The 13364-nt window shown below is 39.9% G+C and overlaps 1 protein-coding gene across 1 annotated transcript in view; it reads right to left on the reverse strand.

Annotated features, from left to right (window-relative positions):
* Nucleotides 1-8171, reverse strand: part of LOC143283705 (putative cysteine--tRNA ligase, mitochondrial) — a 29752-nt gene extending 21581 nt beyond the window's left edge. Inside the window, exons 1-5 of the mRNA XM_076589951.1 lie at nucleotides 7682-8171; nucleotides 7121-7289; nucleotides 5454-5631; nucleotides 4178-4255; nucleotides 2884-3016 (exon numbers count right to left, since the gene is read on the reverse strand). Coding sequence (XP_076446066.1) covers nucleotides 2884-3016; nucleotides 4178-4255; nucleotides 5454-5631; nucleotides 7121-7289; nucleotides 7682-8001 — 878 coding nt within the window. The 5' untranslated portion in view covers nucleotides 8002-8171. The remainder of the gene's footprint in view (nucleotides 1-2883; nucleotides 3017-4177; nucleotides 4256-5453; nucleotides 5632-7120; nucleotides 7290-7681) is intronic.
* Nucleotides 8172-13364: the final 5193 nt, after the last annotated feature.

Consider the following 13364-nt stretch of genomic DNA (forward strand, 5'->3'; position numbering starts at 1 on the left):
TAAACTATGTCACCTGACTGTCAAATGTGTGCAGCCAGTTGGGAATCAGGGTGTCATATGTTTTGTGAAATGTTTGGGGTTTTTTTGGTTGTTGTTGTTGTTGTTTTTCTTTAGTTTTGTTTTTCTTCTTCTGTGAAAATACCCTTGCTAATTATTACCATGCTTGTGTAATATGCAACTTACCACAGGAAAATTGTCGTGGTGATGATGCTGAAGAGAAAATATAACTTTAAAAAAAAAAATTTTGTTTTGTTTTTGTTTTGTTTTGTTTTTCTTCTTCTGTGAAAATACCCTTGCTAACTATTACCATGCTTGTGTAATATGCAACTTGTCACAGGAAAATTGTCATGGTGATGATGTTGAAGAGAAAATATAACCTTCATTGCAAGGGAAAAACAAAAGTGCTGAATGGTCTATGGTCATCTGCAAATATATCCATTTCATTTTTATATTCAACACTGAACAAAGAAAAGAAAAATCCTAACAACCGCAAATTAAGTCATGTGTGTACATCTTTTCCACTTCAAGAGAGAAGAGACTATCACATTTACCAAGTATCAGAGGAAGAACGGAGCTGGCGAGACGGAGTATAGATATGGAAGAGTTCAGAAAGATACTTGGGGCCAGATCCGTTGACTGCAGAAAAGGTCAGAGTGGATAGCTTATAGTCTATTCGATCAGAAACAGACAACCAGTGGAGAGACTGAAAGAGAGGAGAAACATGGTCAAATTTAGAAGCTCTGCAAATGAGTCTGGCAGTGTTATTCTGAATTTGTTGGAGTCTGTCTAACAGATATTTGGGAAGGCCGGCCAAAAGAGAGTTGCAGTAATCCAATCTTGAGAGAACCAGAGCGCATACAAGTGTCTTGGTTGCACCGGCTGCGAGATAGTGGCCGACAGAACTGATTCAAACAGACAACTTTACAGATATTCGAAATGTGCTGTTGGAAGGAAAGAGACTGGTCTAGGATTACACCAAGACTGCGAACAGGAGAAGAAAGTGAAACAGGTGTGCTATTGATCAGAACACAGTCAGGAAAGGAAGGATGTTGACGAAACTTCTTTGGACAGGCTATCATAAATTCAGTCTTATCATCATTTAGTTGCAGCTTATTGAGTCATCCAGAGACGGGCGCAATAGCCCAGTGGTTAAAGCGATGGACTGTCAATCTGAGGGTCCTGGGTTCGAATCACGGTGACGGCGCCTTGTGGGTAAAGGGTGGAGATTTTTACAATCTCCCAGGTCAACATATGTGCAGACCTGCTAGTGCCTGAACCCCCTTCGTGTGTTTATGCAAGCAGAAGATCAAATACGCACGTTAAAGATCCTGTAATCCATGTCAGTGTTCGGTGGGTTATGGAAACAAGAACATACCCAGCATGCACACCCCCGAAAACGGAGTATGGCTGCCTACATGGCGAGGTAAAAACGGTCATACACGTAAAAGCCCACTCGTGTGCATACGAGTGAATGCAGAAGAAGAAGAAGAAGAGTCATCCAGTCCTTTGGTCCAGCAATGCAATCCAGTGTTTGAGTCACTAATGCATAAAATTCAGCTATGGAAACCGACTGATAAAGTTCAGTGTCATCGGCAAAGCTCTCATGCGACATTGCATAATGACTGATGACATCCAGGAGCTGCATACAGCACGAAAAGAACAGACCTAGGATGGACCCTGTTGGACACCATATTTTAAGGCAGATAATCTAGAGTATCTACTATTTATGCACACTTTCTGTGTACGATCTGACAGGTAAGATGTGATCCATGCTAGTGCAGTGTCACAAATGCCAAAGGAAGTTTTAAGTCTGTTCAAGAGGATAGAGTGGTCGAAAGAGTCAATGCTGCTGACAAGTCTAAAAGAGTGAAAAGAGTTATCTTATCCTCATCAAATCCAGAAAGAAAATAATTCAGTATTCTAAGAAGGGCTGTTTTGCAACAATGACCACATCCATAAGCTGACTGGTGATAATTACATAAACTATTTTGTTCCAGATGAGCTAAGAGCTGAGACGATATAATCTATTCTAGCAGTTTTTATCAAAATGACAGATTTCAGACAGGTCAATAATTATTCAAACAATTATGATCCAAAGATGTTTTTTTGATGAGTGGACATACAACAGATCTGGAACTTCCAGGGAAACAACCAGACAGTAAGGAAGAATTAATGACATGAGTAATATATGGCAGTAGAACATCAATACATTCACCAACAAAGAAGACAAGACAGGGTCAAGCTCACAGGATTTTGGACAAGCGTTCAGACACACTTTCTTCACAAAATCTTCAGTAACTGGTTGGAAACAATGAAAAACAGGACCACTGTACACGTGTTCTTTAACGGGTGAAGGTGACACAACAGAGTCGAGCTTCTCACAAATGCACAATATTTTGCCGGTGAAGAAATCGGAAAACTTTTGAGGGAGTTCCTGCACCAGAAAACATGTCCAAATAACTTGAAGTTCCGGTGGCAGAATCGCACAAAATAACCACTAACATATACTCCACTCTATCATAAAGCACATATATACAACTTACACATCAACACACAATCACATTCAAACGCAACAGACAAAAGAAATGAGAGCTAGGACTATACTGCCTGTCAGGCGTAGCCCTACTCACTAATATCCAGCGAAAGAACCAGACACGGGCAATCTTGCAAGAATGCAGAGCACACAAATATGCACATGCATTCACACACATAAACACGCCTCAATGAATGAATAAAAAGCTTCTATTTATTTACTTCTGGCACTATTATAAAATCAGTGACAGACTACTGACTGAAGAACAGACAAAACATAAAATAATACCTAATAAAACATAATGAAACAAACGTAAAAGAAATCACACACACACACACACAAAGAGCTACCTTGCCATGGCTGAGCACTCAATGTGCCAGCCGGGCCGTCCTTCTCCCCAAGGAGATGGCCAGGTCGGTTCACCTGGCTTGGACCCTTTCCACAGGGCAAAGTCTAGAATATTTCTCTTGTACTGGTCTCCTGCTGTAGATATAAAAATATTTCACAGTGAATATGTTTCACGAGAATGTATAGCCTTTTTTCTACGTTACATACAATTTACAATATATTTCAAACAATACAGTGATTAAACTTTTTTTTTTAATTCAGATATTTCTGTACATGTCATGCTATCTGTAATGTTTGCGTGGTGTTGGCAGAACACAGCAATAAACAATAAATACTGAAAACACAGGAGGACGGTTGGCAGGTCTTTTACTTCATTTCGCTCTCGCTCTTCAAGTGACGTTTATCTTGCTATGATGTCATGATAGAAGAATATTGCGTCATAACAAAGGCAGATTGTCAACTATTTACTTTTGCTTCTTAACATTAAGCTACGATTCAGTCATGGACACAACACTATCTATTGAGGAAGCACAATGGCAGAATTGGACTTCTGATCAAGTGTTCACCAGTGATCAGGGTTTGAGGGCCCATTTTGTGTTGTGTCCTTAGGAAAGGCACTCCACTCTGATTTTCCTCAGCCAAGCTTCCACAACAATGTGAATAATACTGGGGCTAACACACTGTAGACCAAAGAATTCTTTCTATCTACTTTATGATGTTTGCAAAATATGACATAACGGTTTCCAAAAATCACACAGACCAAAAGTACTGATTATTTTTTCATCACAATAGATTTCACTGTGTGAAATATGGGCTGCCCTCCCCTGGAAGAGTGTGTTTCCACGATACAACACCACTCTTTTTTTTTCTTTTTTCTTCTTCTTTTTTTCTGTCTACAAATGTATTCGGTTTATTATCAAAGTGGATTTTCCTGCAGAATTTTGGCATGGACAATCTCTTGTTGCCATGGGTTCTTGTATACATGTGCACTAAGCGCATGCTACACACAGGACTGGTCGATTGCCTCATCCAAATGACTAGTATCAACACCACCTGTCAAGGCCTAGTAAAGGGGGAGAAATTCTGGCAAGTGTGAGATTTCATCCTGCACACTCAGATTCTTTCACTTCCTAAACGGACGCATTACCACAAGGTTACCACTCCACAGACAAGAGTATGCATGCCAAAAAATACATCAATGTTTAAGTTTAAATACTAAATACAATGTATGTTTTGTACATGAAATAAACAATTTAATTCATGATAAACATTGGCATTAAAACCAGGAATACTTACATATTCTTTCTGTGTCATATACCACTGGTTTCATCACTCCATATCTGCCATACTTCAGTACATCAAAGTAAACACTGCCTGTAAAACAAACATTTGTATGATATTAGAATAACTTAATAAGGTAAAATGTACTTTCCCCATCCTCTCTTTGCTTCAATTTCAGTCTGCACTTTCTAGTCTAGGAAAGAACAGTATATATATATATATATATATATATATATATATATATATATATATATATATATATATTCTTGTAAGCTGACAGGTATTTAGTACTGTAAAACATGTTACATTTAATTACACATACTTAACCGTGACCCAACTAGTGCAGACTCCGGCAGGGGTCTGACATTCCTGTCCTGTGCAAACTACTATCCGCCTATGCGGAGCAGACAAAACTACGGCCGATAACCTCCCGGAAGTAGGTAAATTACATTTATAATCACCGAGAGAGCTGGGACATGTATCATAATTGTAACACATAATAATACCAATGATTCTGCCTCAACCAGAAAACATCAGAATATCAGATTTCTGAACTTTGTTTACAATAGACATCTGATCTGTAATACAAGAGAAAGGCAACATTTCTTGAGGGGTTTTTTTCTTAATAAGAAAAGATGTAGCTGGCGTTCATCATGTGTCAGGTGGGGAAGCATTTTCATACAAGCAGTGATGTGCAGCTAGCCTGGAATAAAACAAAACAAAAGATAAAAACAAAAGAAACAGAACTTTGTCTTAACAATGTTAGATAACTGTTTTCAGTCTGTAAAACAAGTGGTGATATGCAAATAGCCTCAGAACCAAAATAAAACAAAAGAATTTGTTTTTTTCACTCTCTATAGCAAGCAGTGATGTGCAGGTAGTCTCAAAACTGGAGTAAAACTAAACAAAACAAGACAGAAAAGAAGAAACAGATATTTTTGTTCAATCAAGAACTTTCTCTTTATCAAAAGCTTCACCTGAACTGAATGGTAAATTTTTCGAAAGCACGCGCACAGACATGCATGATATATTATTACACACATAAAGACATAAATACACACTTGAATGTAAACATACCATGATACACACACACACACACACACACACACACACACACAGAGCAGCTGCAAAAGATCATTATTCTGTATACCTAATACACTTGACTTACATCATACAGACTGGTATCATAAATACCATGTCTCATCCATTTCAAAGACATTTAACAGTAACTTATGAGTTCTCTGCTCAAATCATTAAATCTGCAGGCTGTGGTTTAAACCTGTAACCTCACCATCTTCAGTCACATATGCCAGCCCTTTGTCAAGGATTCCCTGAATAAAGCTGATGATCTCTCCAACGTGGTCTGTGACTCGAGTCAAAGCAGTTGGGGGAGACACATTCAGTGCAGTCATGTCTTGAAAGTATTCAACCTCATACATGTGGGTAAGTTGAGACATGGTAGTCCCAGTCTGCACACGGTTAAGACCAATGTTGTTTACCATTTTCTCAGAAATCCATCATATAACAGTAGTAAAATTTTTTTTCTATAACAAAAATACAATCAAACTAAAAGTAAAACTTTTTTTTAATGTCATGCAAACATTAGTTACAGTTTTGCAAACTGCAAAACATTTTGAAACCAATTAAAAATAATCTAAATAAAAAAGATTTTAAAATCTGTTTGGTTTCCTATCCTTGTCACTTACATTTTTGAAGTAAAAAAGAATAAAAGTGATTAAAACAAAAACATAAAAGAAGAATAAGAAAGGAAATCCCCAGGCTATAACTTTGTTTTAGTAAATTCATAAAACTAGAACAGAAAGAAAAAAAAAGTTTTTTCGGCTCCAATTTTAATTTTATCTTCAACACTTCTGTTGTTTTTTGTTTTTATTTTATCTTTCTCAATGTTATGACACTATCATTTGGTGGATGCTTCATCAGTTTAACCCTTTCACCGCCAGTCAATTTCGAGTGCAGAATTCCCTTGTGCTATAAACGCAGAAATATGGTGTCTAGGAATAGCTGGGGATTCCCCCTGTGATGTGTAGAAAATATGACCTATCCTACCACCGAACATAAAGAGCAGAAGGTTCATGGAAAACAGACCCATGATCTGGTCACCTTTCAGTGACACGGGTCCTCCAACTGGCTGCTGCATAAATACGAGTTAGGCAGTGAAAGGGTTTGGAAGACAGATCTGTAGACGCACAAGGAACATTCAGTTTACTATGATAAAGTGGTAAACATTACAAAGCAAACAAATCATAACTCATTGTTTGGCATCTCAAGAGAAAATGGGCAACAGGTGACCTTGCCTTCTTTTGTTCATCATTTTAACAAAATTTTAATATTTTTATACAGAAATAATTTTGTCCAGTGTGAGTGATTACTGACTGAGCCCGATTACTGATTACTAAAACAGTATGGTCAAGAAATGACTGTCATGACAAGTGAGAAGTCAAATCATCTCTCAGTATCCTGGCAAAAAGATGTGTGGTGAATTATGCTAGTGTATTCCTTTTCTTTACTGCACACATTTTGAAACAGGGTAATTCAGCCCACTGTTAACGCATGTGAAGTGACTGATATTTTTTAGTCAAGAAAGAGTTAAAGCAATGATTCAAATACATGTATTCTTTAAGCAGGAATTTCAGTACTTAAGTCAATCCAATATATTACATATACTTTTTATAATAAATTATATCATATAGCAAGACAATCATATAAATTCTATTTACAATCAACACACACATGCCACCACCACAACCATCTAATTACTGCTATTTTAACTATTTCCTAGCTTCCATAAAAATCTAATTTTAGTAACAAAAACACTACAAAAAGACAAATATAATATATATATATATATATATACATGTACATGTATACATCACAACTGGTACTAAAAATATATGGGTCACAAAATCACAGTGCATCATTCAAGAAGAAACATCCTACCTCCTTTACACGTGCAATGATTTTGTCATCAATATCTGTGATGCCCATCACCAGCAAAGTGTCAATGTCAAACACACTGCCCAGGATGCGGCGGATGATGTCAAACCGCATACTGGTGCTCGCATGCCCAATATGGGCACTGTCGTACACTGTCGGTCCACACATATACCTGGATATTGTAAAGTTCATCAGAAAAGATTATGTCTATCACCTTGAGGATTAAAAGATGGCAAAATCTGTGACAAAGGAAGCATATTTCAAAATCTATAATGCAAGACTTCGAAAGATACTCATGTTACATGACAGGTTACTGCAGTAATTGACTTTCACATGGGGGCACACACACACACACACACACACACACACAACATGAAGGAGAGAAGGAAATAAGAAACTCTTGCACAGCTCCATTTTGCGATACTTTCAATCTAACAGTTAACTCACAACAATGAGATGACTTACATTTACAATGTCTAATATTATGCTGAGTGATAGTCAGGTGTATAATATAACTGACAATTTGATGACTAAAGATGACAGAAAACAATGTCGCTGTATTACCATTTAGCTATTTTCTTCTCTTTGAGAATAAGAGGCACTTTCTTCTTCACAACTGGATGCCACACCATTATCCCTGTATCGTAGCCTGAAGGTTGTTCCCAGTTGGCAGTTTCTTTCCCACCCAGTCTGCATGTTGCATGACTTCTGAACTGGTGGAGCAGAATCTTCTGTGGTGGAACACAGAGCTGCACGGGAAGCACATCACAACCAGTGTTGAGGAATGCAAGTGATGGTTTTTTAGTCCGTATAAGGCTCCGTGAACATATGACAGCATTCCGTCCTACTTTCGCTGCTCTGTGGAAATAACTTGTGACTGCCATACTTGTGTCCAAGAATATGCTTTTGACCGAAATGTTTCATTTGTTCACTTCACTAAATCTATTTGCCGAAATACAGAGGATTGTGGCACGTATTGTCGCCCCTGCATATATTGTCGCCCTGTACATATTATTGTCGTCAGCGACAATACGTGCAGTGAGGGTCTGCATGTATTGTCGTCCTTCTGCACGTCAGCATTGTCGCTGGCGACAATATGTGCAGACCCTCACTGCATATGTTATCACCCTTCTGATATGTATGTCACTACTAAAAAAAGAACTGCCCAGTCGGAGTATACTGACTTGGCTTCCGGTGTCCTGTTGCTAATGTTTATGTTGTTGTTGTGTGCGTGTGTTCATGTCGTGTGTGTCACATGTTTGGGAGTACATTCGTTTTTATGTAAAAGGTGTATGTGGTCGTGGGAGAGGTGGGTATATATGTGTGCGGGTGTATTGGACGTGTGTGTGTGTTTGTGAGTGCGCATGCATGTTTGCGTGTTTGTGCGTGTGAATGTGTGCGGTGTGTGTGTGTGTGTGTGTGTGTGTGTGGAACCACGTAACAGACCTGTTTATGACTTCCCTGTGGGGGGGGGGTGGGGGGGGGGGGGGGGTCAGCCCGATACTCCCCCGAGTCGATACTCCCCCGAGTCGCTGATACTCCCCCGAGTCGATTCTCCCCCGGCTCCGGTTAATCCCTCTCAAAAAGATCCAAAAACAAGCAGATACACATGTAATTATACAGTTGTGACTGATAATATGTTTTCTGCTTCATCAAAGATGTGTTGTAGAATGATCAATGTGTTATGTGTTCTCTTCTTACAACCGTCCGCCTTCAGAGTTGAGCAGCAGTGCGCGACGTGGGTTACACGGGCCGTATTACACGGACTTAGACGCTCTCCGTCATCATGACTCAGTGCATATACGGGGGAACGCTCTCTCTCTCTCTCTCTCTCTCTCTCTCTCTCTCTCTCTGAACAGAAACATCCTGTGGAGTACTCTAAGAAAGAGCGGGGTACATGGGAAGTTTTACATGGCTGTGAAAAGCATCTATGATTCTGTACTTGTATGTGTTCGTGACAAAGATATTTATTCAGCCTTTTTACACACGGTGTCCAAGAGGGGTTAAGCCGGCCCACAGCTGTTTTCCTTTTTCATCAATGAATTGGCAGTGGAGTTATCCGGCAAAGAAGGGTAGATATCAGTGGAATACAAATGATACCTGGCGCAACAAAATTGTTCTTTATGCTATTTGCTGATGATGTTGTTCTCTTGTCTGACACACCCATAGGGTTACAGAATCAATTAAATGCCCTTAAGCAAGAAACAGACAGACTACAACTAACAATAAATCTCGATAAGACCAATATTATAGTTTTCCGCAATTGAGGTCATCTTTCGACTCGACTAAGTGAAAAATGGTCACGGTGCTATGGTGATTGGGAAATAAAAGTAACCAAAACATATAAATATTTGGATTTGTCATTCACAACGTCTGCGTGGGATGAAGCAAATAGAAAAAGGGAAGAAGGTGTAATCCAAATTATAAAATCACTCAAGAGACTGCCTTCGACTAACGCACAGCTTTTTTGGAAACTTTTCGACACACAAATTGAACCAGCCTTGAACTATGGAGCGGAAATATGGGGACTCATGCCAAATAACCAAATGGAAAAGGTACATACATTTGCAATGAAGCGCGTTTTTGGTGTCCCATTACACTCATCAAACACTGTAATGTGTTGCATATTAGATCAATTGTAAAATGCATAAAATATTGGCTCAAACTAACAAGACTGCCAACATCACGATTGTGTAGACAAGCATACGAGATGCTGCTACTGCAAGAGGAGAAGGGCAAACAGAACTGGGTATTCCACATTAAGAAAACACTAACGGAACATCGGGATTCAGTCTTGTTTGGATGAACCAAGGAGTAGGACACGAGAGCGGCTTTGTATCAGAATTTAAAGATAGACTTATAGCATGTTACAAACAAAATTGGCACGGAGAAATAGAGAGCAATGATAGGTATAAATGGTTTTATTCAGTTTAAATCAATATTTCAAACAGAGAAGTATATTAAGATTATGACAAATAAATGGCATAAAATCTGCTTTGCGAAGCTCAGATTGAGAATACTTGGACTGAATGCCAACAGAAGATGTTTCGATTCAGACGTAGCAACATCTCCTTGCCCAATGTGTGGCGAAAGCCCAGAAGATGAAAATCATTTCATATTTAACTGCAAAAGATACGATGAAATACGAAAAAAAACTGCACAATTTTCAATACAGCTCCAGCGCAGAGAAAAGATTTGTTCGGCATACTAATGACAGAAAATGAAGATATGATACTTTCACTAGCAAAATATGTATCTGAGGCAATAAATATACGGAAAACGTCCATTATCGGTCCAAATACTCATAAGTCAATTAAAAAATAGTATGGGTTCTATGAGAAAAAAGCATAGACAAAAAAGGAAGGGCTACATTTCGACATTGTAATTATTTGATGTGTTCGTATTGATATGATGAGTATCGATGTTACATGCGTAAATATTTTTTATATCTGTACTTTGTTTTATGTGTACTGTCCAAGCCTTGGAGACGAACGACTGAAAAAAAGGCAAATTACCCCTGTCACATTTACTTTTAAACTAATGACAATGTGCCAAAGTGTCGCAAATCTCTTATTAGTTTATGTTGTTTCAATTCTGGTTTTGTTTTGTTTTTTTTTTTGTTTTTTTTGGGGGGGTGTTGTGTGTGTGTGTGTGTGTGTGTGTGTGTGTGTGTGTGTGTGTGTGTGTGTGTGTGTGTGTGTGTGTGTGTGTGTGTGTGTGTGTGTTCCATTTCATCTATTTGCACTATTTTGTTCTTATTTGTACCTACAATGTCACCAGAGCTTTTCAGCTAATGACATCATGCATTTCAGTGTTCAGAGTTCAGTGTTCAGCGTTCATTGTTCAGTGTTCTCTCTCTCTCTCTCTCAGATTCTCTCTCTCTCTGTCTCTCATTTCGGTATCTCTGTCTCTCTCCCCTCCTCTGTCAGATTCTCTCTCTCTCTCTTTCTCTCTCTCTCTCTCTCTCAGTCTCTCTCGTTTTTTTCTATTGTTTTGTTTTTTCCCCTGTCCGATTTTGTGTTTCATTGTTTTCACCATTAGTGTTCTGATTTGTACCCCCATGTCATCTAGTACAGCCAATGACATTAGATATTTCAGTATTCAGCTCTCTCTCTCTCTCTCTCTCTCTCTCTCTGTCTGTCAGTCTCTCTGTCTGTCTGTCTGTCTGTCTGTCTGTCTCTCTCTCTCGTATATTAGTGTGTGTGTTAGTGTGTGTGGCCAGGGACAGGAACCGGCTGTTGGACAGCTGGGTGTTATTCTGTTATTAGCGTTATTAGCTCGGACTTCGCCTCGAGTCGTGCTGTTCACCTTGATTTCCTTGTGATGCCTGTGTTGTCCACATGCCACTCTGAGTGTCTTCAATGCCGCTGAATCAGTGAACAAAATAGATACCATTATTCAAATAATTTTCATTATTTCATCCGTTCAGTCTATCTCTCATCCACTCCTTTCGAGTCTCTCTTAATACAATATTCAACAGACCATCTCTCTGTGTCTCTTTCTCTGTCTTTCTGCGTGTGTGTGTTTGTGTTCGATCGGTCCATATATTTATTGATTCCGTGCATACACACGCAGACACACACATTCGCGCACATATAGTCTCTCTCTCTCTCTCTCTCTCTCTCTCTCTCTCTCTCACTCACTCTTTCCAATGCACATGCACGAGCACATACACAGACAGATATGCACACACTCACTCACTAACTCTCTCTCTCTCTTTTTTTTCTGTCCGTATCTATCTATCTATCTCACACACGCACACACAAGCGTACACCCACCTTCTCTCAAACACACACGAACTCATACACGAGGCCACAACCACACACACACACACACACACACACACACACACACACACACACACACACACACACACACACACACCTGGTTTTAGTGACTCCAAACATTAGCAACACCTGTGATCGATACGCAGCACTACACAGGTGCCAGACTGTTGGACGTAAGGCCTGATGCACCAAATGGCCAGCTTGTTTGGGATGGGAAGCACGTGCTACCTGTCGTCAGTGCATCTCTCCAGTCCTGCTTTCTCTCTGTCACTCCTCTCTCTCTCTCTCTCTAAGTATCTTTCTCTGTGTGTGTGTGTGTGTGTGTGTGTGTGTGTGTGTGTGTGTGTGTGTGTGCACGTGCGCGTGCGATGGTATGTGTGTGTGTGTGTGTGTGTGTGTGTGTGTGTGTGTGTGTGAGTATGTGTGTACACGTTCGTGTGCATAAGAGGTTTTTGACAGCGAGTGCATGTTTTTACCTCATAAAAAAACATAAACAAACAAACAAAAACAAACAACCCCCCCCCCCCCACCACCACCACCACCAACAACAACAAAAACAACAACCAAATAACAAAAGGTCACGAAGTGATCTGTAAAAATCTAAATCTGCATCTGTCAAATTTGTATCAAAAACTGATAAGGGGAAGGGAGGGGTCTGAAGGGGGGGGGGGGGGAGAGAGAGAGTAGGACAGGGTGCAGATAGGGAGGGAGAGCAGGAAAGGGGGGCAATGGGGGGGGAAGGGAGACTAGGATAGGGGGAGATGGGGATTGGAGAGTGGGACGGGGGCAGGGAGGAAGATGTAGGAGAGAGAGTAGGACAGGGGGGGGGATAAGGGTGGGAGGAGACGAAGAGTAGGTAAGGGGTGGATATTGGGGGGGGGGAGGGGGAGAGGGAGTGTGTGTGTGTGTGTGTACAGAGAAAGAGAGAGAGAGAGGATGAGGGAAGAATGGAGAGAGATATATATGTACTTTTTTTTCTCTCTCTCTCTCTATATATATATATGTGTGTGTGTGTGTGTGTGTGTGTGTTTAAGTCAATGATATATTCAATCCAGCTTCACTCATGTAGTGCCACTGAGTTATTTCCGTCCTTCCCCTGTCTCTCTGTCTAATTCTTCGTCAGGATGAAAATCTCTGTTCAGTCTTTAGGATATCGTCTTTTCTTGCACGGAATATGATATCTCTAATAAATAGTGGTTTAAAAAGACATGCACACATGAGCGCATTAATATAAATCTAAATCTCTACATCTCTCCTTCTCCACATGTATTCTACCCTCACTCCCACCCACCACCATTTCCCCCCCTCTCTTTGCCCTTCCCTTATGTTTCTCCCCCAACCCTCCATTCCCCTATGTCACCCTACCCACTATCTTCCCCTAGGTCCTACTTTACCCCTCCCTCACCTGCCTGACATCTCCATCTGACCTAGCAGACACTTCTCACAGAAAGAAAATTGAA

Source organism: Babylonia areolata, chromosome 7, assembly GCF_041734735.1.
Source record: "Babylonia areolata isolate BAREFJ2019XMU chromosome 7, ASM4173473v1, whole genome shotgun sequence".
Lineage (NCBI taxonomy): Eukaryota > Metazoa > Mollusca > Gastropoda > Neogastropoda > Buccinidae > Babylonia > Babylonia areolata.